This window comes from Hakea prostrata, chromosome 2 (assembly GCF_041222555.1).
Source record: "Hakea prostrata isolate BN-2017 chromosome 2, UWA_Hpros_2, whole genome shotgun sequence".
Taxonomy (NCBI): Eukaryota; Viridiplantae; Streptophyta; class Magnoliopsida; order Proteales; family Proteaceae; genus Hakea; species Hakea prostrata.
In genome coordinates, this window is record NC_142601.1 from 64,604,823 (window position 1) to 64,628,827 (window position 24,005).

The 24,005-nt window shown below is 38.9% G+C and overlaps 4 protein-coding genes across 9 annotated transcripts in view; 1 reads left to right on the forward strand and 3 right to left on the reverse strand.

Moving 5' to 3' along the window:
• The first annotated feature begins 2,084 nt into the window (after nucleotides 1-2,084).
• LOC149025710 (transcription factor bHLH49-like) lies at nucleotides 2,085-7,947 on the forward strand. 3 transcript variants are annotated; one of them, XM_089145919.1, is made up of 9 exons: nucleotides 2,085-2,278; nucleotides 2,706-4,484; nucleotides 4,577-4,807; nucleotides 4,902-4,967; nucleotides 5,067-5,135; nucleotides 6,019-6,090; nucleotides 6,192-6,383; nucleotides 6,737-6,824; nucleotides 6,935-7,947. In XM_089145919.1, exons 2-9 carry the CDS (start codon nucleotides 3,567-3,569, stop codon nucleotides 6,970-6,972), a joined length of 1,674 nt encoding a protein of 557 aa, XP_089002045.1. In that variant the 5' UTR covers nucleotides 2,085-2,278; nucleotides 2,706-3,566; the 3' UTR covers nucleotides 6,973-7,947. The 3 variants fall into 3 exon arrangements, with proteins under 3 accessions (XP_089002045.1, XP_089002046.1, XP_089002048.1); XM_089145920.1 differs by lacking the exon at nucleotides 2,085-2,278 and adding an exon at nucleotides 2,312-2,416; XM_089145922.1 differs by lacking the exon at nucleotides 2,085-2,278 and adding an exon at nucleotides 2,465-2,600.
• Nucleotides 7,948-9,215: 1,268 nt separating this feature from the next.
• Nucleotides 9,216-12,892, reverse strand: LOC149025711 (uncharacterized). Of its 3 annotated transcripts, XM_089145924.1 has the most exons (5): nucleotides 12,154-12,892; nucleotides 10,949-11,463; nucleotides 10,514-10,622; nucleotides 10,107-10,427; nucleotides 9,217-10,023 (listed from the first exon to the last, which is right to left on the reverse strand). In XM_089145924.1, the coding sequence occupies exons 1-5, from the start codon at nucleotides 12,307-12,309 to the stop codon at nucleotides 10,012-10,014; spliced, it is 1,113 nt and encodes a 370-aa protein (XP_089002050.1). In that variant the 5' UTR covers nucleotides 12,310-12,892; the 3' UTR covers nucleotides 9,217-10,011. The 3 variants fall into 3 exon arrangements, with proteins under 3 accessions (XP_089002052.1, XP_089002050.1, XP_089002051.1); XM_089145926.1 differs by having other exon boundaries at nucleotides 9,216-10,427; nucleotides 12,154-12,511; XM_089145925.1 differs by having other exon boundaries at nucleotides 9,224-10,427; nucleotides 10,514-10,592.
• A 730-nt stretch (nucleotides 12,893-13,622) lies between these two features.
• Nucleotides 13,623-20,429, reverse strand: LOC149025712 (Armadillo/beta-catenin-like repeat family protein). Its single transcript, XM_089145923.1, has 4 exons — nucleotides 20,070-20,429; nucleotides 17,803-18,963; nucleotides 16,765-17,074; nucleotides 13,623-16,182 (listed from the first exon to the last, which is right to left on the reverse strand). The coding sequence occupies exons 1-4, from the start codon at nucleotides 20,073-20,075 to the stop codon at nucleotides 14,594-14,596; spliced, it is 3,066 nt and encodes a 1,021-aa protein (XP_089002049.1). The 5' UTR covers nucleotides 20,076-20,429; the 3' UTR covers nucleotides 13,623-14,593.
• Nucleotides 20,430-23,645: 3,216 nt separating this feature from the next.
• Nucleotides 23,646-24,005, reverse strand: part of LOC149025713 (SMAD/FHA domain-containing protein) — a 29,352-nt gene continuing 28,992 nt past the window's right edge. For both annotated transcript variants that reach the window (XM_089145927.1, XM_089145928.1), the window contains one exon: nucleotides 23,646-23,937. In XM_089145927.1, coding sequence (XP_089002053.1) covers nucleotides 23,888-23,937 — 50 coding nt within the window. In that variant the 3' untranslated portion in view covers nucleotides 23,646-23,887. The remainder of the gene's footprint in view (nucleotides 23,938-24,005) is intronic.

The window sequence follows — 24,005 nt, forward strand, 5'->3', positions numbered from 1 at the left end:
GTTTCAAATTTTGAAAGACAGATCATAGGCATTTTCAGAAAATTACATTAGAATGGTTTATCTTAAATCCCATCTAAATAAAATATTTTATCTAAAAAATGCTTTGAAGTGAAATGTAAGGAGACAAAGAGATAGGCCAGTGATAGAGGTGCTCCTTGTCTGAAGGGTGGGTGCCCATATAGTCCCATGTAACTCAAAAAGCAGTGGCTTCTAGGTGTGACAGAGAGAGAGAGATTGATAGAGAGAGAGAGAGGTGCTCCTTATCTGAAGGGTGGGTGCCCATATAGTAAAGAAAGATTGGGTTGTGGAAAAACTAAGGAAATAAGTGATAATGAGTTCCTCACACTGAGGGAAAGGCATATTCCATATAGAAAAAGGAGTTTTATCAATTTTTTGAGTTAGGTCTTCCATAAAGTGACTCAAAAGAGTCACAAAAGCATGCATGGAAGCAATTATTCAATAGCCCATTTCATCATGTTGTGCTGTGATGTTCCCATGAACTTCACAATATTAGACTAGATAATATTCATATACTTAATTTCTGTCTCTAAAGCCCAACTCTTAAGTACATCTCCAGCTATGCTATGTTGAGATTGATTGAACCATATGCTCTTATATATTTGATATTTTCAAAAAAAAAAATAAAAAAAAAAATTTGTTATCAGATGTAAGTCCTTCTGCCATATTCATATTTCTATTTGTTATTTACATCAATCCATCCAAAGAGTTGTTTAACCCAATAAGCTTTTTCATGTCTGTCCCCACTCTAGATAATCCAACTACCTTAATTTCTTTATTAGAGTGGTAGATTCAACCAAACTGTCCTGTTCTCCCCTTCAAAAACCTTTCCCCATAGACTTTTGTGTATGGTTCTATGAATTTGCACATTGAAGAAAGCAAAGTAGAATTAGATGTGAACAAGCAAAAGGGTTTAAATAGTAGGTTAAAAATTAAAAATAAAGGCAGAAAACTAGGAAGGAGGAGAGAGAATGTATTGTCTTCATACCTACACTTCAAAATCTACCCCCAATGCATACAAATCATTTTCTCCCTTTACATTGAATTCTTTTTTATTTTTTTAACCCAAAGCTTTGATTCTTGTGTGGGCAAGTCCCAAAACCAACTAATAATGACGAGAGAGAGAGAGAGAGGGAGAAGATCTAGCAAGTTGCAGTGACTGCAATGGCATAAGATTTGGGGAAATTGCCTATGAGTTCGTAAACAATATTATAATACACGGGTGAAATATATAAGTTTGGGTTTGTTTATTATTTGAGATCACCTTAATCAGTTCGACGAGCTGTTTATGACTGTTAGGAGGGAGTTTCTCATTAAATCTGGTTGGTGATTCAGATGACAGATCACTCTTGAAGATGAGTCAACCCTGAAGGGGATCCTGTTCAGAGTTCTTGGTCATAGATTTCCAAGTTCATCATCACCTAGCTCATATGGTCATCTTACATCTACTCAGAAGTTTTCTCAACCTATCAGTTGAACTGAATCTCTTGATTTCGTTTACCCAAAAAAAAAAAAACTCTTGATTTCAGTAAACTTCTCCTCAAAATCTCAGACTCGTTTCATATTCTGGATCAAACCCATCTTTCTTCTGGTAGACTTGTATCATATTCTGGATCAAACCCATCTTTCTTCTGGTTTTAATGATTTGAAAAATTGAATGAGAGTGGTGGTGGGTGCTCTGAAGAGACGTTGACTGGGGTCCAAACCCAACTCTATTTTAAGGATCCAAGCTGTGGATCTTGCACAGAGCCAGCCATAAATTCCTTTTGATGTTAAGCCGGTGGGCCATTAAATTTAAGGGCAGTATCTAAGGGTCTCAAGTGGGTCCCCCCCTTTTCATTTCATGTCTTAATCAATCTGGCACAACGATTTGAAACCTGATGTTTATTTAATGAGTTTGTATTACTCTAGATTTTATTTTAATGGGTTTTGTATAAAATCTAATAGAATGAATTTAAAACTAATTCTGTTAACCAGCTTAATTGATCGAAGAAATATACAATAAATTTGAACAGAGACCAAAACTTCTAATTAAGTGTAAAGCTTTTTCGATCTGGGCTGAAACATAACCATGAAGCTTCTCATAAATAAAACTACTAGGCATGCTGGAATACTGGATACGCTAACTAAGCCATTCCCTCTCTCGAGATTCTCAGTTCCATTTAGACAGTTTTCTTTTGGAGGTTTACTTGATCTACTTTTTTATCTGACTTGAAAACTGCTGTGAAGATGCAAAGGATAACTTCTCCAGGTTATCAAAGTGAGTCTCATTTCATACAGCTAGCTGTTGGTTTTCTGTCTCTCCGTATCTTTCAGAGTTTTTCTTTTAAAAATGGTCATCAAACTAGGTATGCAAGCTCATTTTCTCTCCCTCAGAGAAATTGACGAGAAAAACAAGGTGATCTTAGATTCTTGACCAAACAAAACCCAATATTATAAGATTTTGAACTCCCCTCCCAAGATTTAAGAGGAATATTGTAAGAAAAGGCAGAAAAATATTATCTTTATAGAGTTGGCATTGTCAGTTGCTAGCTCAAGCTTGGCATAAATTTTAGTAATAAAATTTCTCATTAATGTTTTAGGTAATAAACTACTAAAGGTGATGAAGAAAGCTTGTTGTGTTTTCAGTTTATTTTACGGTAGCAGTGGCGGTGGTTAATCATTCAATGGCTCTCTTTTTGATGCAGGCGTGGGTATAAATGCAGAAGCTTTGGCATTAGTCCTTTCTTCGTTCCTTCAGAGACCCATCTCTCTTTTCTTCTTCTTTATGTCTTATAATGGTTCAGGAGCCCTTCTGATCTCCTCTTTGACTGTTCTTTTCATACGGAGCATATTGGCAGTGAATAATAACTTCTGAGCGGCAGAGGACTGTTGAACAAAATCCCAAATTCAAAGAAGTTTCTGTAAAAGCTTCAATGGAGAACAGAATGCCTAAAGTACAAAGGAATCTCAAGTGGGTATCTTTATCTTTCTACTTTTAGTTGGCTTTTCTTTGTTTCAGAGCTTGCCCTGTTGCTCTGACTAGGGTTTTCTGGAGGATTTTGAATGCTGGGTTATGATCCTGAAATCAATGCCCTACTTTTTTTTTTGTTTGGATGTTTCGGGAGAGTTCCTAGCTCTTGATTTGGATTTTGTTCATGTTCTCTGCGACTTCTCATGTGAAAATTCGGAAGGACCAATTAGTTGAGTGCGGTGATAGCTCTGGAAGTTATATCTTGTCTTTCCATCTCAGGATTTGAAGTAGACTTTCTCCTCCCAGGCATTATCATTTCTTTCTTGTTGATTATCGGTTCCTGGAGATCTGTTCCCCATTGGGCTTATTGTGTTCATATTTTCTGGTTTGTCCCTCTTCCTTGGAGTTGGTTTTTCGCTTTCCTCGATCCACTGCATGTTGGAAGATCTCGGAAGAGCTATTAGTCTTTGCCCAGCTGAAGCTTTTCTTTGTTCTGTTTTAATAGTGTTCTGGGATTTATAGCTTCCATTTCAAATCATTTTGGTTTAGCTGTTGATATCACATCCTTCCATCTTTGTTATACTCGTTTGGAGGTATGGATTTGGGTGACAAGGATAAATTTGGCTTGGAGAAGAGGAACGGGGATTCCATGAACTATCACTCATCCAACATGTCCTCAGAATGGCAATTTAGCGGTGCCGATCTCGCAAACCAACCAATCAACTTGGTTCCTACAGAAAATTCAATTCCCGTTTGCAAAGAGGACCTGTTGGGTTCCACGGCTTGCTCCTCTGTTTCCATGGGAGACTCATTTTGCCCAAGTCTATGGAACCACCCCAATTCACAGAATATGGGATTCTGCGACAGTAATCTTCAGATCAGTATGAGCTCGGCAGCGATGAGAAAAGGGATTCCTGGCTCTTCAGCAACTGGGATTGACAAGACATTAGATATCAGCTGGAATCCTTCAGTATCTAAAGCTGGTGGGTTTTTACAGGGGGGTGCAGGGATCTTCCCTCAGAGCTTATCTCACTTTCCTGCTGATGCTGCCTTCATCGAGCGAGCTGCGAGATTCTCGTGCTTCAGTGGTGGGAATTTTGGTGATATAATGAATCCTTTTGGCATATCTGAATCCTTAAGTTCCTATCCTAAGGGTGGAGGAACAGTACAAGGGTCTTCTGAGGACCTCTCGAATGGATTGAAACTTGTTATGGGAGCTCAGATTCGGAACAGTGAACTGGACATGACTGAAGCTTCAAAAGATGTTTCCCTCTCCGAGCATCAAGCGGCTGAAGGGAGTCCAAACAAGAATGATAGAAAAATTGGGAAATCTGTGAGGCCTCCTAATGAAACAAAACAAGGAAATGGTCTCTCCAGCAATGAGTCTGATGAAGCTGAATTAAGTGGTGGTGATGGTGATGTTCCGGAGGATCCATCAACAATGGAGAGTGCTCGTGGAGAACCATCCTCCTCCAAAGGAATTAGCAATAGGAAAAGGAAAAGGGGTGGTCAGGTAGAGTGGCACTTCTGTGTACTTCTCTAATTGGTCTGGAGTATCCTAAATATATTGATAAATGAATGTGTTCAAACTGTTGTCTAATGTAGGATACTGAGCATGACCAAGATAAAGGACCTCATCAATTGTCTGGTGAAGCTGCAAAGGAGAACACTGACACCAAACAGAAGGGTGACCAACACCCATCTTCTTCTGCTATGAAGCCTTCTGGGAAACATGTGAAAGATGGCTCCCAGACTGCTGATGGATCCAAAGAAGAATATATACATATTAGAGCTCGAAGAGGTCAGGCAACAAACAGCCACAGTCTTGCTGAACGAGTAAGATTTTTCTTAGTTATAGTTTTCAGTTAGCATGAATCTATTCCCTTCAGAGCATTTGGATGAATTACTTAAAACGGGTATTTTGTCACAGGTTAGAAGAGAAAAGATAAGTGAAAGGATGAAATTTCTTCAAGACCTTGTGCCTGGTTGCAGCAAGGTATTATTCTGCTCTACGACCTTGAAATTGTAGTTAACATTTCAGCATGATTATCTTGAATAGTACTAGTTCACTTTACCAAGTTTAATGCTTCTATAGGTCACTGGTAAGGCTGTCATGTTGGATGAAATCATTAACTATGTACAATCATTGCAAAGACAAGTTGAGGTATGTGGTGCAAATCAGAAATCTATTTTTCCTCTTTTACATTCTTGGTATATGTAGTGCAGAACTGTTATTTCTGTTTCCTTACCTGTTTTGATGTATATACAATAATTCTGAAAAGGGCTCTGAACATTGAAGTACGATATTGATCAAAATGAACTCTTCAGGGTAATATGACTTGTTCAAGAAAAGATGACCATGTTAGTTTCTCTAACACATTTTGAAGTCCTTTCCCTGACTCCCAATACTCTTATGAGGGCTATGCCACTTTAAAAAGTGAATAAGAAATTGAAAAAACAGTATTAATAGTGTGAAAAATAGTTAAAGTGGTATTTTTATTCTTTGGTTCTATTTTCTTTGTATTGTGGAGACAAAGTAAGAATTCATTTTTCCCATTTGATAATTTTAGAGAACCTACCCCTGTTGGTTTTAGATTGAAGATTTGATTTTGGTTCTCCCACCTCCTCTTTCCTTTTTTTCTGTTTGAAATACAATGGGAAAGCACTTTTAACAAAATGTGGGAGATATCGTATGGACCACTACCCATATTTGCTGATCCAGGCGATTTATATCCCATTGGATGGTACATCATTCATGATCCACTGTCCACATGACTCAATAATTGGTACACTCTCATGATGGGGCAATGATATGAGAGTCTACCCTTGTATCATTATTTATCTTTAACACACCTTTAGATGTTTGTTTCTTTTTGGAAATTTATGAACACAGTATACTTTCTTCTTTCTTTTTTGGAAAGTGATATTTGGCTGAATTCACACAGAAGTGATGTATGATATCCTTCTTATCCCCATGATTATGAGAACTTGTTGCCTTTGATGAGGCCTTGATTTGTAATTTGAAAAGTTCTATTCTCTTGTTCCAGTTTCTGTCAATGAAGCTTGCGGCTGTTAATCCCAGGCTAGACTTCAATATAGAAGGGCTTCTTGCAAAAGATGTAAGTGAAAGTTGCAAACTGATATATGCAACCATGCATGCCTTAAAGTTGTTGCTAACGTGTTATTTGTCTTACTCCCAACCATTCACCATTTACTTCAGATTCTTCAGTCACGAGGTCCTACAATGGGTTTTTCCCCAGATGTGAATCTTTCTCATCCCCTGCTACATCCATCACAGCAGGGATTGATCCAGGCAGGACTTCCTGGCATGAGAAACCCCTCAGATTTACTTAGGAGAACAATCAATTCACAGTTGATGTCCATGAATGGAGTGTACAAGGAACAGACTCAGGTATTGTTTTCTTTATGTTTTAGTTTATGACTAATATGTCTCCTCAATTACTTTTTGGTAGCTGGCTGCTGGAGAAGTTACTACCCCTTTATAGACCATTTTTACTATGCAAGTTTTTATCCAAGCTAACAACCAATTGATGGCAAGCAAACGGAAGCTTTGGATCAACCTTTCTGAACAAAAAATGGGCTAGACTCTTTTTGATCTCCTCTATGGTTAGATGATCACCATATGTTTGCAATGATCCTCATAAGTACCCATATAGGAGAGCTTCCGTATGGTTTTCTGTTTTATACATGTGAAATGGATTTCAGTGTGTTTTAACATTTCCCTTGTGCCATAATTACCTACAGATAAACAATGCATGGGATGAGGAACTCCACAATGTTGTTCAGACAAGCTTTGGCACCAGTGTCCCCTTCAGTGGTGAAGATTTGAATGGTAAAACTTCATTTTAGCTTTCTGTAAAAAGTAGGAGTCTGATAGAGGCAAGTGTATGGATGATAAATGAATTATATATATTTATTTTTTACATCTTTGTGCATATGAAGGTTCACTGGCGCCAGGACATATGAAAGTTGGGCTTTGATTAGTAGGTTTTGCCACCTAGTGTCACTACCTCCTATTCTCAAGTATCATGGAGATGGAGAGTTGTGTCAATCTTAAGGATATAAGGTGTTACTCAAAATTGTTAGGGCTGATGAAATATCATCCCTATCTCTACCAAAAACTCCGATTAGCTAGCAAATTAAGATGATTCCAGATCCAAATCCAAGGGTTACACTAGTTGTATAGCAGGAAGAAAAGCTTCTCAGGTTATATTATACAGAAAATTTTGATTTTATTTCGGTTGTTACCCTAGATGCAGACTCTTTTTGTATATGGAGATAAGAGTTGCTCGTCATGGAGAGGGAATTGGCAAGTTGAGTTGCTGTAGAATGAGTATTCAGGAGGAGGTGAGAGATGACCTGAAAGAAAGGTAAACGATGTCGCTTCTCAACAATATCTGCCATGAATCTGGGGGAGTGGCTATTTTAAATTGAAGATAAGCTGTGGATGGTTTTAGATTTGCAAAGAAACAGGAGTTGTAAGTTAATCGTATATTAACAAACGGAATTATTTACTCTAGATTTATTTGCTTGTAAATTTGGGTTCTTTATAACTCCCTGGTTTCCTCTGTTCTTGGAGTCATACAAATCTGTTCTATTTGGTGCTGTCTTTGTGGCACATTGACATAATTGCTACGGTCATTTGTCAATGAACGATGCTGCTGTTATGTTGGGAATGAGCTTTAAGATAAGAAACATTAACTACATGACCTTCAGATATGAGAAAAAGAGAGCTTTTTCAAATTTTCAAGCTTTTGGCTTGAGGCCATCAGAGGATGAGAGCATTCAATTCATTCAATTCATTCATCACTACGTGTTGCGTTGAAAACCCTGAACCCAACTCTGTGTTTTTCTCAGTAACCACCCCATGAGCCTATTCGAATTCCTCTGTAAATTCGTCCCATTCAAATGCTCATTGAGGTCCCTCGTTTGCCGCAATGTTTAACGCGGCAAGCAACCGGCTTGACATTTCTATTGCCTCCATCGATTGGTATAGAACCATAATTTGTCGACAAGTATCATGAACTTTTGTCATGTTCAGGCCAAAGGCGTGGTCGATAGGAGCTCAGGAAGCCATCGAGATTACAGGGTTTTTCATGAAAAGTGGTGCAGGAAATTAACGGCCTACAGTCACTTATGGGGAGAAAAAACAGTGTTTAAAACATAAGGTGTTAAAACAATTACATCTAAGAGGGTGTGGTTCTTTCATGTATCGACACTGTTTTTCTGCTGTACGATCCTGAGTATATGTGACAAGATTTCCAAGAAAGTCAAAAGCTCTCCGCACCCGGTTTATGGGTTATGGCAAAAACCTATTTGAGACTTAATCGACACATGGCCGGTTGTATGCGAGTAAAAATTTAAGTCTGAAAAATTCACGAATTTGTATGAAATCCTGCTTGATCAACACAAATAGATCAAGCACAAATAATGTAATAGTTGACAATAACAAAGCAATACCAAAGCAAGATGTACTCGTGAATGTCGAAGATCATAGCAAAATAGGGTTGAAATACAAACATTGCGACTGTCGCATCGACATTTGGTGACATATCATTGACTTATTGTCGACCTTGTGTCGGAGAGGGGTGTCATTTTGCCCCACTCCGAGATATGCCGACACTTCAAACCATGGTTGGGGAAACTAAAGCTAACGTGTGATCAAACCAAACAGTAAGGGAAAGGGAATAAAAATCATGAACAGAGTGAAAAACATCCAGACTGACTGTGTTCCAACAAGTCTATAAAAAGTAGAAGGATGACATCATATCCTAGACCTTGTTGGTATCTTTAATGGCAAAAAAAAGTCCAAACAGATACATATTGGTATTAGTTTCAGTTTTAGAACTGGCTGATACCCCGGAGTGCTTGCTGGGCAAGTGCAACCTGCCAACCTCCACCACCACCAGCAGCCCAAACAATTCCTCTACCCTCTTTCCGTATGGATCATTTCACTATGGTTTGAAAACTCACTGATATATCAGAAATAACTCAGACAAGATTGGGATGAGTCACCTTGGAGATCTTGGTATCTCAGTGGGATCTCACCAAAATCTTGGTATTTAACTATAATTGTATCCTTCCCACCAAAACCTGACTGATTCAACCAAAATAAGTGCACCAACTTCGGGTGATCTCTGTTCATTTCAGTTTTTCATATCATCAAGTTGATCTCTGAAACCAAATTCCGAACCATGCATTTCAAACTTTTTTTCTTTTTTTGTGGGGTGGGGGGAAGAGGACACTGGAAGAGGGTACACTCCCCAGCAGAGAGATGAGAAAATCTATATGTTCAATTCAACCAGAGGAGACACAGAGTCAATGAAATCTATATGTTCAATTCAACCAGAGGAGACAGAGAACCATGATGATACAATTGGCCAAATGGAAATGGCCGGTTCTCAGAGTATCAACTCCATCAAATGGGAATGATTGCAGCGGCTCATCCAACAAGAGGAGACTGTTGATAACAGCCAGAGCAGCAGACAAGAGAAGGTGCAGATGAATGAGTCACTTGGGTTTTGTTGCTGCAACACAATAAGGTGCCAGCCTGCCAGGATATATCCAGTAGTGCATGACCTGCAGAGAGCAGAAACCGCTATGGTGCTGGGGTTGCACAAAATCCTGGATACAGTGATAGATGCCAAAGTCCTTAATGCTGACAGGTTCCTCTGACTAGATTAGACAGACATCGTAGTAAACCCAATCTATTTCGAGTTCTGAGTATTTCAATTTTCTTCAGGTTCAAAAACAAACTATACCAAAATGGTAAAGAATTTCTAGAAAGTCTCAAGCCAAAAAAATCCAAGGAATAACAATTTTGTCAGTTATGAGTTTACTGGCCACTTCCAGTTCCGGGTCGAGGTCACAATTGACATCTTAATAAACACAACAGACACTGACAACATTGTAAATACCATGGTCAATGGACTATCAAAAGAAACCCATGAAGAACATAAATTCAAAAGCATAAACCTTATTCATACTTTTTTTCTGATCCAAATAAGATACCTTTGGTCTTATGGCTTTTCCTGCAACAGAAAAGAAACAAAGTTTAGGCTTCTAGGAGTCATATGGGAGCAGCTGCATTATGAGGTTAGAGAAGTTGAGGTACTTGTAACTGAGTACAGATGTCAATGACTTCTTCTATAGGTGCCCAATCACCAAAATTCCTCTCAATAAACTGGTAAGCAATGCCACCATTACCACTTCGAACTATAAAAACTCCACCCTTGATTCTGCCTTCGCCGTTGAAGTTATTCTCAAACCCTGTATCTTTTGCATGCCTGTAATTTGCAATGGCTCGAGGATTGAATACAAATCCTGTTATGAAATTTTCCTTAAGAGGTTTCCCACCTCCAAGAGCTTTGAAGAAGTCCATATTCAAATCAAGGATTATAACACCACCCCAATAGTGAGGCCAAAAATCTTCAACCTTGATGACATTAGGGGAAAAAAATTAGGTTGATCCAAGATGATATGGTCGAAAGAGCAAAACCACAAAGCAGGTATCATAATTACCTCAGATTCTATGTATTCATGGAGAACTGCAACTAGCTGAAACCCCAGCGCATCAAATGTGGGTTTCTTTGAATAAAACCTGTGAGCATGAGCTCTACACATAACACACCTGTAATCTTGTTTATGAGAAAGACGCAATAATTACCAAGAATTTGACATAAGAACCTAACCAGTTTGAAAAGGCAGAGGTGTGAAATGAAATGTGTCTAAGCACATCCACTTCTGTTGTGTTTGTGCATGTGTGTGTGTGTGTGTGAGAGAGAGAGAGAGAGAGAGAGGCATGCATCAGTTAAGCGCTTTCTACATCCTCTTCCCCCGTTTGTGTGTGTAGAGGAGGGAATGAAGGGTGTTCCAAGTAGCATGGTTTATGAGCGTATGGAGGATATGAGGCCTCCTGAGGTCCCAAATACTCAAGTAAAGCACATAGCAAATTACCCGGGCCTTCGAATACAAAACAACACAACTGGTTTATTAAGCCACAACTCTGAAGCTTTCATCCGTAGTGCCTTTGTTTTCACTAATTGCTCTTTCCCAATTTTGTAGTCTTGACTAAGTATTTCAACAGAGATGTTCTTGATGGCAGAATAAGGTGCCATATCATCAACTAAAGGTGGAGGTTGTATACAACCGCACAACCTTGGTGCTGCTGGTTCTGCTGGTTCTGCAGCAATAATCCCTCTAAAACTCTGTCCTGTATGATCATATGAACTCCCAGAAGCGCTTGCTCTCGTAGACATGCTATTTCTTCTTATGTTGCTTGCAGGAACCTGATATGGGGTTGTGCTATCATCTGTGAAACGCTCAATGTGTGCTCGTCTCATGTCAAATTCGACCAGATCCACAGGACTCAAGCGAATAAGCTCAGACAATGATTTCCCAGAGGCTTCCAACCTATCTGCAAATTGCATCAACTTCCGGTCATGCAGGTAGGATCTCAAACTCAGTGCACCCTAGAGCCAACAAAAACAGGGGTAATGAAGTCATGGTCAGTACAAGTGATTTTTAGTTTTTAAAGATGGAATATGGTCAACCCATGGAACAGGAAATCTCGTGACTAGCAGAACAGAGCTAATTGAATGACCCCATTTTTAAGCTATCTGTTAGTATTATTTTCAAAAGCATGTTGAACCCAGGAACACAGGAAAGAAAAACACCTTGAAGAAGACCAAATATTATAATTCTGAGAGCTGACCAATGGAAAAGCCAAAATTGAAAACAAAGAATCAAGCATCCAGATTATGGTTTGAATTAAGATATGTAAGTCCTCGAAAGGAACTCTGATAAAATCATCAAAAGAAGCTAATGAGAAAGAGACATCTGTTAATGCCAACATCTTCATCAGATACACGAATTCAAGAATCCCGTCCCTCAGGCCTCAATACAGACATGCGCACACAAAAAGATAAGATAACCAATAAAGTAATTTAGAAAAGACTACCAGTGAATGAAATTTTAATGGGGAGACGCAACAGAAAGATTGTTCTTAATGGTCCAATTATGAAGAGGATGGTAGAATGACACTTCATGGGGTTGAGAGTATGACAAAGTATAAACATGGGATTCTTTTCCTCAATGGAAGGTAAGGGAAAAGTTCATGTCGAAAAGAAAAAAGGAAAATAAATCATAGAGTGATAATTGACCTTCTGTTCTTGAGTCATGTTCATAGCATCCATATCCTGTGAATTCATTATCTTCAACATTGGCACATTATCCCAGCCTTCGTCCAAGAACTTTGGAACCAGCTCTTTCAGAGCACCATTCCCAACAAATTTCTCCACTGAAAATGATGCTGCCATTTCTTTTCCGAAGCAGACGGAGCAGCTCTTTTCAACTTCAACAAAAAATGAAACAGGCCATGAAGGTTGTCTCTGAGATGAATTGAGAGTTACAACTTGACTTTTTGTTTTAGTAGTGGTTAAAAACACCAAACAACTGAACAAAGTCAAGAAGACCTCAAGAGCTTTAAAAGAAAAATAAAGCAAATTGGCAATCTCCACCAGGAAAAAGTTGGGTCAAATCAGTATCTAATATTTTAGGTAAGCTGTGATGATAAGCAGAAAATGAATCTCATTAATTCAAGAGCATGGGTTGCAGTATACAAGCAACAAAAGAGGACTAAGAAGACACATAGTCATCAAAGCTGTAAATAACAGTAATGGTTTACACCTGTGCTAGTTAAGAGCACTTCTCCTTTACAATCTGGGCATTTGACAATTTATTGGATCTAGTTTGAGATCAATTCAGAGGGAAAATAACAACAAAGTGAAATGAAGAAATGAATAAAGAAAGAAGATTAGCTATACTAATTGATTTGTCTAATGTGCTTGTTGAGGAAGAAAATTTGAAAACAGAAGGGCAAGACTTTGGAGATAAAGAAAGTCGCAACCCGTACTCCAGTAGGGATAATAAGAATTAAACAAATTTAAATCAAGAGGGATCCGATAACACAAAGTTTGAAAAAAACAAATATTTAATCTTGTGAAAACAACATATCTGGTTAAAAATTGGATTGAGGAGTTGGGAGAAATAAAAAAGCATTGTCCATGATGTGTTAGAAATTAACGTTTTTGTTTGGATTTGTAGTAGATAAGACGTTTCATCGTTGCGTTCAACAACTGCTCACTGATGCTTCGGTCTTTACAGAGGGAAGGCCTATATCTATTAGAAAGGAATCTTTTTTTTCTTTCAGCCTAAATCCTCAACTGATTCTGGGCTTCTTGAAACCCCAGCAGGAAAGTGCATGTTACCATTTTATTTACAGATTTATAAAGCCAATAAATCAGAAGCCCTTCTTATATGAATACCAAACAGGAGAAGAGTCGAAATTTTTAGTGCTCAATCTGGGTTTGCATCCTCGGAAATCCACAGTCCAACATATCCACTGAATGATGCAATTAAGACAGTACTTTTAACACATCTGTAAGAACTAAAATAGGGGCAACAGTAATCAGAAAACAATCATCCATTTCCTGGTGTTCCCTGCTGAGGCGGCAGTGAAGGCCCATGGATATGGAAACGGAAATATCCTCATTTTGGGGATAACGAGTTGAAACCCGTCCATCAAGAACCTGACTTACTGTAGTATCTCATATCTGAAACTTACATGATTGACCCAACAGTCCGAAACTTCAACGCAGCTTGTAAGATCAGAAGCGAAGAACTCCTCTCCACCTCTTCTGCTACATTTAACATCAAGGGGTACGTCCAAGGTTGGTGAACTGCTTATTGGGTGTTTTGCTTCTAGTCTCTCTCCCAGGTAGAATAGCAAAAGCATATCTTTGGATTTCCATAGCCTACTCCAACCCTCCGAGCTAGGATTACCTGATTTTCCGTCTGAATCACTAGAATCTCTACTCACTGTGAGATGCTAGTGAAGCTCAACCTTGCACCACGAATCACTCCAATAGAGTGGAAGTAGCATTGGAAAAAACACACTTGGAGACCTTCAGGCAGGCTTACATGTCCACAGACCCAGGTAGGAAAAATGATTGCTCTAACAACCTTCCAGAGTTCCAGGTTTTCTTGTCAAAGTTGGTACCCGATGGAGAAATGGTGGTAGAAGGGAAGCACGGACCCCCAATTGGTTGGAACGTTTTCAGTCAAATAAATAATTCATCAATAATTCGGCTGTGCCAAGTGCCAACATTCTTCAATGTTCATGACCCTTACAAAAAAAACAAAAAAAAAACTTAATGATATGCTTTGACCTTTTTACCCTATTCTTTGTAAGGACCCTTTTACCCTTGTATTATATAGAAAATCCAGAGCATCTCCTCTGGTTTCTGGTCCTTGTTTTTCCTGTCCTCAAATGGTAATGAGTCCCAGCATTTGAAGTGGCTTTTTCTTCTTGTTCTAGTGTTCTCACAAGCCATCCAGGTTCTAGCTTAATTTCCAACCAAGTTATGGCTAACTTTACAGTTTACATGACATCCACTATAATAAACTCACAAAACATATATAACAGATGGACTCATATATCACCACTTTCTACACAGCATATTTCATCTATTTTGATTTGAATTGCAGCATCCCTTCAAGTAATTCTAACTCTTCTAACTACTTGTGACGCCGAAATGTAGTCTAGGAGAGAGAGACAGCAGTACTGAAATCTGGGAACTTGTTGAAACGCTTCAAAATCTTCTCAGCCATTTGCCTTGTTGTTATATCCCCTTGATGTAAAGCACTCACCAGTGCAGAAGGCAAAGACATATCCTTTGATATTTCAGAAGCTAAGCTGTCTCCACCTTTTGTCAAGAACTTCTCTACTATCCAAAGGGACTTCTGCCATACCTCTTGCTTGTGCTCCTTCAAAACCTTCAAAACAAGCTTGATAGTATCCATCCTGCCCAAGATGTTCAGACTGTTGTCTATATCAACCTCATCATGCAACAAGGTACAAATTGCTAAGAGTGCAGCCTTCACCACTGCTACATTCTCATGCTCCATGCAAGCTAACAACCTCTCTATCGCCTTTGCTTCAAGCAAGCAAAATGTGTTCTGTGAAGAACAAGCCCCTCTGTGGATAGGACACACTTTTAATCTCTTTCCCTTTGAAGAAGAGAAGGATAGAAAGCTGTGCAACTTTGTCCGATTGGGTACTTTGTTTCTTTGTGCTGGTGGTTGTACTGATAGGTTTGTTGATTCTGCTGAGAGATTCCCCAACCCTATTGCCGAGAGCCTTTGAACTTCATCACTCGAAGGTGTCATGAGCAGACCTGTGAACACCGATGTAAGGTTGTGGTGTTTTGCTAATGAGAGTATTTGAGGGTCGTAGAGGGTAGTCGTGAATCTGACAAGAACACCCACCAACCCTTCTAAGTAAGAAATGGAAAATTTTCCCATCCTCACTCCACTTTGGATTTCATTGATGACTTGTAGGATTACTGGCACAGTGTCTTTGTCGAAGAGGGCTAAATTTAGTTTTAGGTCCTCATGAGGAAGCTTAGCAAGGAAGTTTGCTGAAACTGCATGCTTTTCACTGATCCTATCTCCTTCACTTTGGTTCTTGATGAGGTTTTCTGGTTGACCGCTAGTCTTGCAAAGTCTCTCACAGAGTGTATATCCCATGTAAGGTGCAAGAGTGATGAGTAGTTTAATCGATGTGATACCAAGTTGTTCATGAGATGAATTGATCAGTTCCACCAGGGTGTAGCTTGCTTCACTTTCCTTGACCACAGAAACAATGGTGGATTTTGCTTTTGGTGATTTTGTAAGGCAAAGGAGGATTCTAATGAGGTTAACATTGAGCTCATCTGGTGCTGAGTTCTTGAGCATGTGCACAACATTGTACACTACATAATCTGAAACCACAATGTGGCCATTCTTGTTAACTTGGAGGTTCTCTAGAGGTATCCCAGACTCAAGTATGTTAGCAAGAATTTTGGCTGATTCTCCCTGGAAACTCAGAGGCTCATTGTAGATTCTTGGAGTGAAAATCTCTTCAACAATGATTGGCACAATACCCTCATTCACAAGCATGATGCAGTTAGGCTGGTAGGATGAAATCTGAACTAGAGCTCTGAAAGCTGCCCTTCTTGTTTGAGATTTTTCACTATAAATCATTTTAATCAGGGTTGGAGAAGCTCTCTCTGCTACAAAAGTTTTGGTGTCCCGCCCGAGAACAATTTCTCCTAGGTAACTCCCCATCTCCAACTGCATTTCCTCAGTTCCTGTTTCATTATTTTTGAGATCAGACAATAATGAAAAGAATTATCTGAAGCATGGGTGTTGATCTTGTTATATGTGTCTCAACCAGTAAAATAAACCGTGGTTGATAAAAAAAAAAAAAGGTGTGAGTGAGTAGGTTTTCGACTGTAATCCCTTTAATACAAGTGAAAAGTGTAAGTCAATGTTTCTAGATAGATGTATGATTTATTAGATACTTCTATGAGACTACCATCAGATTACCATCTACTCCCTTGCCCTTTTCCCTGTTGCTTCCGTTTCCAATTTATAACAAGCAATCTCTTATAGAATCTAGCAAAATTAACCCGCTTAACTACATCACAATCATATTTTTATACCTACGTCAGATTCCAAAACATTTAAGCAAGCATCTGTTGTACTCGGGCTCTACTTGAAGTTTATATAGTGAATGCTTGCTTCAGCTCCCTCCCTTTGTGAAGATGGTTAGAAACTGAAACCTACCTCAATTTTACCCTGTTTGTGTGGTGCAAGTGTGTGCGTTAGAGTCGTATATTCATTAATGATACTGATTATTGTGCAAGTGTAAGGTAGGTGTGATGATTTACCTTCAGTGAGATGTTTTATAAGCGGTTCCAAGAAGCCATTCTCTGCCATACACTTGACATTTTGGGGAGATTTCGCCAAATTTTTTAGGATTTCACCTGCCTGCTTTGCAGCAAAGGCATCATGGTGATGATTATATTTCATCATGATAAGCATCAGAATGCATCCTGTAACCGATCCAATCCGCTCATACAACAGTTCAGACTTCGAAAGCTCAAGCAACAATGACAAGGATGCATGCCTTTCTGGAAGGTGGTTACTTGACAACATTTTTATTGCTCTTGAAATGGCATCTGTGTTTGCAATCATTTCCTGCAAATGGATTCACATCCATTAGAATGTACCTCTAGGCAACATTGTTTACCCACAAACACCAGCTTAAAAATGGAATTGTGTACCTCTCACTTATCAGTAATCACTATCCATTTAAGAACACAAATGCCCCTCCCCCCATTAGATACCAAAGGGAGTTCTCTCATCTGCCTGAAACTGCGTTCAGGTAGTGTAGGGAACCCTCTTCCATCAAATTATTCCTCGACTCAAAATAGCTGTTGTATGCAAGCCTTACATGACATACTATAGCAAGGACAAATGTGTCCTGATGGATGGGAAACACCAACTTGAGAAGAAGACTAATTTGTTCTGTAATATAGGACATCCTGATGCTCATACTATGAGAGAAAAAGTCTAGAAAAGATTGATATGCTAAGCTACTGAGGCTGTAAGCATACAGCTAGCAATGTCACACACCCCACCCACCATGAGAATCTTCCAAATTATGATGGATACTCATCATGGAGGAGAATGCTGCTTTCTTTCCAGATAATCACACTAAATGCTACAGAAAACATAGGCATCAATCTTGTGCTTATGTCATATGAATCAACCAAGACAAGACCATTAGTAGCAGGTCCTCGCAACCATACCCAAAAATATTCCTAAAAGAGACTTCAGCTAATACATAAGAATATTGATTCGGCTGAATAGGGAGCATATGTGGAGGGACAGGATGTAAAATTAAATAGTGGAAAGAAATAAACCTTGCTGTCATCATCCTCTTCTGCCAATAGCTGTAATATTTCCAATGTGGCACTCCTTATGTTTTTGTCTTTGTGCTCCAGAAACTGTGCAAGCAATGGTATCATTCCAATGTCGCGCACCCGCACTTTAAAGTAGTGTTTCTTTTTGCAAAGCTGTTGCAAGTATTTAAGTGTTTCAATTATCACACTATCCGGGCAAGCTATCGACAGAGATGCCTGCACAACTTTGATCCTTGTAGCTTCATTTCGCTCCTTCCATTCTTCTATTGTAGTCTTTAGTGCAATATTAGCGTTTAAATTTTTAACTGTTAATTTCTGACCTGTGGTGGGACAAATTACATCTTCTGAACCATCTTCAAACTTTTTGAACCATTCAGTTATAGCCCATCTCTCATAAGTTACACCACTTTCTATAGTAACTGGATCATCCATGATTTTCCTTGTCAGTGGACAAAAGAAGGATGCATACTGAGGTTCAATGTACTTGCCAACCTTTGGAAACGCCTTCAGTAAACAGGTACTGCTTTTTTCATGGTCCCCCTTGTCAGTGTAGCTCACTTCTCTTGTAAAATCAACAGATACAGGAAAATCTTCAGACGGCAGATTCTCCATTGGAAAATTTACTGGAACAGAATAAAGGTCATTTTCTGCTTCTTCATCCAATAGATGCTCTAAAGGTGTGAACTCAAGTGTTTCCTTGGGTTCTGATGCTTGAAAATGATTGATTTCAAAGTGAACATTTTTCATCTCTCTTGAAAGAGATCGCACTGCAACTTCTGCATAGTCCTGGTTCCTGAATGCTGAACACGGTATCAGGCTCAATCCCAAACCTATGTTTTTTATAACTTCCTCCAGCTTCTGTAAGACTCTTCTGACTTCCAAATCTGGAATTGAATCAGTCCCTTTGAGACAATTACTGACTAGATTCTTGGCAAGGTCAATATTTATGGATATAGCCTGTAAAATCTCTGATATGTATGAAGGGTTATTCTTAGTAGTCTGCAACTCCATTATGACCGGAGAAGTACGCTCAAGGTAGCTGCCAATTTCCATAAAGCTTTCCTGTTCTGTCTCTATACGTACCAATGAGGAAGTGATCTCAGAAATTGATGCCACCAGGGAATGAGCGTGAATGCTGTCTGTCTCTCTATCTTTGACCAACTGAAGAACAAAATAAGAAAGGTCATTTCAGTTCGTGAATGTGCTTTTTCCCACATATATTTTTCAACCGCAACAACTCTTTGGTCCTCTCGAATTTGAAAGCACTAATGCCAGTAAATATTTAGTGGCAAGAACAGTTTGGTTCTGTAACAATGATATCTAGAGAGTAAAGATAATAACTGTAAGCAAGACATGGAAGAAACACATCAAAGTAGTTTTCAGCATGCAATACCTGACTAGCAAAAATATCTAACATGTGAATAGAACTTCTAACTCTATTGGATGAGGGAGTTTGGGAAGGGGTGAAGAGAAAGGAGGTTACATGGGACAATTGGATTTTATAAGTAAGCATCAAGACACAGCACAAACGTTCCCATAACAGAATAATCTTGTCATATAGAACAGAACAGTGACTAGCCATGTTTCTCAGGAAAATAAAACAACACGGAGAGAGTTTTCTGTTCATACTGACATAATCTTAACATGGGAAAAACTAGAAAGAAAGCCCCACAATTCTTTGTCCTTCAACCATGATAAGGTAGCATCATGAACAGCAAATACTGATTCAATTTATTTTCTTTCTTGAGTTGAGGATGAAGCTTTTCTCTTGCATGTTTCCAAAGTTTTCTTCACTCTCCACCTCAAGCAACCCTCCCCCCCTCCCTTCTGTCTGTTGGGGTGGGTGTGGGAATATATCCACTTCCTATCAGGGTTTCTGGGTGCGAAAGAGAACATGCAGAAAGTAATGCCCAGAGGTTTATTTGATAGCTGATTTTAGAGCAGGTATCATCAGGTACATCTTTTTGCTAAATAATGGAATGAGGTAGAAAAAAATAATAGGTAGATATTATCAGATTTCAGTAACTATGACTTGTATGTGAATTTTTAATAAACATATATGGACACTAATCGAACTTGTCATCTATGTCTCGAATGATCAAATCGGAATAGCACAGTGATTAAAAAACTGCTGTTAGCATATCACACCAGTAAACCCTCAAGTTTATGGGTAAATTGGCCCTCTTCTATGATATCTCTCGTCTTCCAAACAAACGGAAACCTTGAAATTTTCGGAAGCAGAGTGAAAATAAGGCTAGAAAGCTTACCGACATCCAACCAGAGCCACTGCATCAAGTAGGTCATCCAGAATTACTAGAGACTACAACCCATATCTGCAAACCCAGTGTATTCTGTAAGTCATGCTGAAGAAGATACCTTAAACGTATTGTTCAAGAAAAAAGAGACACCTTGTTGAAAATCTCTCTTTTATTCATATTGCTTTCCTACTGAAAGTGGGTAAGCCAATATGGAGAAACAACACAGGCAAGAAATGGACTTGGTCAGCAGAGCAGGCAACAAAATGGATATATTATGATTTGGCTTCGTGTCATGGTTTCTTTGGTGGTTGCTATTAACTTAGATTTGAACATTTTTTAAGTTCCATTTTCTTACTAATTCCATAGACTATTGCAGAGAAAACAGAGCACCTGGGGACCTTCAGAGTCTACTCTCATGATTCCAGTCGGTGACCCAACTGGTCCAACCTTCTAGAATCAGTGGAGATGCAAGTCAAATTTGATATTGTTATTGTTAAAATTGTTTGGGTGTTGCACAACATCAGCTAACAGTATCTCAATCGAGAGTTTAATTTCGACCGTCCATCATTTTTAAAAACGTGTTTTCATACTTTTTGAGAAACAGATGATCGAGCATTAATTGCACTGAAGTCGAGCTCATTGTTGTTTCACTAAAAGTAAATATTATGGGTTTAAGATATCAATGTATCTTAAAGTAGAACAGAAGTTTTCCAGAATAAATTTTCGCTTCTACCTCATCTAATAAAGCTACCTGCCCAGTTCCAACTGGCAGGACATTTTCTCTGCAAATCTTTTCGATTTTCAAATTCTAATACAAGGGCCCTAGAGTTGATTGATTCAGTCTCTTCTATGGCATAGTAGTTACAGTGGCCCCATCCACAAAGTACTTTCTACAATGAAAGTGAACAGTTGGAGGAGGATAGGAGGTTGGAGCTGTAAAATTATTTATGAATTGCCAATTGGGGTTTTCGCTTTTCAGAAAAGAACGCTGACATCATGAGGTGAGAATGCTTCCTCATGAGGTGGGAATGCTTCCTGAGACTGCTTCATCAGGAGTTAGGACACAGTTGTTCTTGAAATAATTTTCTCTTTTTGTCAAACTTCTTGAAATAGTTTTATCGCCGACTTTTGAAATATATCATCTCGGTCCCTTGACAATACTATTAAAATTATAAGTTATCAACACATAAGATTTTCTGTTCTGTTAAGTGTGAGCAAAAGACGTAAATACCTTTGTTCTCATTTAACTCATTGAAAAATTTAAATGCAAATTACCTAAATACCCTTTTAGTATTAGAATGACATTATTATTTTCAATTTTAATTCTCTAAATGACCTAAATGCCTTTACCAAATTACCCCCATTCTCTCACTCCCCCTCACATTCTCCGTCGCCACCGTCGACTCGGAGAAGAGGATTTGCAGACCTCTGTTTCGTGATTTTAGAATCCTGGTCGAGGAGTATTGAGATTTTTGGTAAGAAAAAGAGAATGCATTAATGGATCATAACAAAGGGGAAGGGAGGTGCAAGGGAACTTACCAGTGTGGCAAGTGCTCGAACCCGCTCGAGCTTTATTGAAACAAAAAGAGAGGAATTCCATCTCCATGGCAGAGTTATTGTAACCACAAAGTCCGCCGGAATTCTCGCACTCAGCATAGTCTAGGGCTCTTCCCCCATTTCAACTCGAACCCAGATTGTAAAGCCCCAGGATAACCAGTGCTCGGAGATTTTGCGTCATATAAGATGATGATGTTACCGGCATGACAACATCGAACTCACATTGGAGATTCCAATCGAACCCTTGCAGGTTCAGTAACTCTTCGTCCATTAAACGTTTGACATGGTCGACAAACATGGGAGATCGGAAACATTATAAGTTGGCTTTGAACATGACGTAACGGTCAGAAGCGGAGATAGTTCGAATTTCCCAGGTGTTCATCTCTGCTACTACTGTATCGGTTTTTGTATAGTGTTTTCGGAGCTTCAAAATTTTCTTCTATTTCATTTGGTTTGAATTTGTTTTCCTCTATAATCTTGAGCGAGTGTTATTGTTTATACTCCCTAGGATCATTAATTTGGACGTCGTCTGGTTTGAAGTTGCGCTAATCTGTAATTGTTCTCTGTTGTGTGATTAGCTTTAACTACGAGATGTTTGCTGGTTCTGATTCTTTTTTATGTTTATCAGGATATATGGATCACGGTCTTGCTTATTCTTCTTGGAAGTAGTTGTCTGAAGACATAACAGTCTATAACCAGGTAAGTTTAGCGGTCTTCTTCTCTGACTTCCCTCTCTACCGCCGGGAGAGAGAGAGAGAGAGTCGAAGTTGGAGAGGGAGAACATGAGGAGGGTGAGGTGAGAGTGAGACAACGTAGGTAATTTGATAAGGGCATTTAAGTCATTTAGTAAATTAAATTGAGGTTAAAGGGCATTTAAGTAATTTATATTTAAATTTTAAATAAATTAAATAGAAATAAAAAGCATTAAAGTCATTTTTTTCATCATTTAATAGAAAATCTTACTTATAACTTATAAGTAAATACCATGTAATTTAGGTGTTGCGAAAAAAATCCAGAAAAAAAAACAGAAGGAAAAAAACACCTTCTTTTCAGCCTATGTTGGTATCTTGTGCATTTCCTCCTCCCTTGACCTTGAACCACAATTTGATTTCGGGGACCAGTGGGTGTCCTCTTTCTTTCTTTTCTTTCTTTCTTTTCTTTTTTTTTTTTTTTTTTCCGTAAAGTATTTACTTTCCTGATGAGGATGTACAAGTACAACTGCATTTGGTGGTAGGCATTAATATCGAATGAGTACTCCTTCACCGACGCTTGACTTTTGATCAACTGGATGTGTCATGTCACTAAAAGACTCTAGAAGAAAGCAACGTCCACCTGTAAGTCTGCAACTGGCCCCCCAAAGCAAGAACTTCCATCAAACCCAACTTGTGTGTTCAACTTTAGAAGCATTAGTGTATGGATAATTGATTTTGTCACTTCGAGGGACCCTCAAGAAAATGATCAACGAACAAGGACACTCAGTGTAAAATTGTAAGCGAACGGTTGAGCATGATATCGATCTCCACCGTCTTCAAAAATGTGTTTTTGAGATCGAAATCTCAGCTTAGCTCGAACATTTGCAGCACAAAGCTGCGTGTCGAGCTCCCCTTAGTGAGGGTGATAACTGGTCAATTCTGGGAGGGGGGACGGGAGAGAATAACTGCTCAGTCATCTTGCCTCATTCATTGGATATTTGTCCGCTCCAGTTCTGACGTGCTCTTCGTTCCCCTTAGTGAGGGTGATAACTGGTCAATTCTGGGAGGGGGAACGGGAGAGCATAACTGCTCAGTCATCTTGCCTCATTTCATCCATTTGTGTATGCCAATAGATTTCAAAATCTAAAAACTGAAGAACTAGGTTAAAGAGGTGGCAGCATAAACTCTTGATGCATTAGCCAACTCTACATACAAAGGTAGGCAGCTCGGATGTGACTTAGATACAGTACACACTCTGGAACCGCAACGCCATAAAATATACAAAGCCACCTACTAAAGAAGCTGATCACATCAATTCATCGGCATCGACTTGCTATTTCAAGAGGTGGCCTTCACAAAATATGCGTGAGTGGGCTTCAACTGATTCCTTGCATTTACAGCATCCTCACTAATTTTATATACTCGCTGCCAAGCTGCAACAGTTCCTCAAGCCACCCAAAATGTTCAGCGTCAGGGTCGTGTATACCTTATTCCAGGGGTAGAGCTCCTATCTGGACATAGATTGTAACCGGCAAAGTATAAAAAGTATGATCAAGCAGGAGAAAATCAGAGAGTAAATTAGTATCCGAAACGATCATTCAATGAAGTCCGTCCATCACCAGATTGTCCTGCACAAACCCAACATTATTATATCAATCCAAAATTGAACTTGGTAAAACAAACAGCATAAGCATCA

Coding starts and splice junctions, on each gene's coding strand:
- LOC149025710 (XM_089145919.1), top strand. CDS start 3,567: ATGGATTTGGGTGACAAGGATAAATTTGGCTTGGAGAAGAGGAACGGG. Junction 4,968..5,066: donor TTGTGCCTGGTTGCAGCAAG/GTATTATTCTGC, acceptor ATGCTTCTATAG/GTCACTGGTAAGGCTGTCAT. Junction 6,825..6,934: donor CAGTGGTGAAGATTTGAATG/GTAAAACTTCAT, acceptor GTGCATATGAAG/GTTCACTGGCGCCAGGACAT.
- LOC149025711 (XM_089145926.1), bottom strand. CDS start 12,309: ATGGCAGCATCATTTTCAGTGGAGAAATTTGTTGGGAATGGTGCTCTG. Junction 11,464..12,153: donor ACATGACTCAAGAACAGAAG/GTCAATTATCAC, acceptor TGTTGGCTCTAG/GGTGCACTGAGTTTGAGATC. Junction 10,428..10,513: donor ATGAATACATAGAATCTGAG/GTAATTATGATA, acceptor AATGTCATCAAG/GTTGAAGATTTTTGGCCTCA.
- LOC149025712 (XM_089145923.1), bottom strand. Junction 17,075..17,802: donor AAGAGGATGATGACAGCAAG/GTTTATTTCTTT, acceptor ATCCATTTGCAG/GAAATGATTGCAAACACAGA. Junction 16,183..16,764: donor TATAAAACATCTCACTGAAG/GTAAATCATCAC, acceptor ATAATGAAACAG/GAACTGAGGAAATGCAGTTG.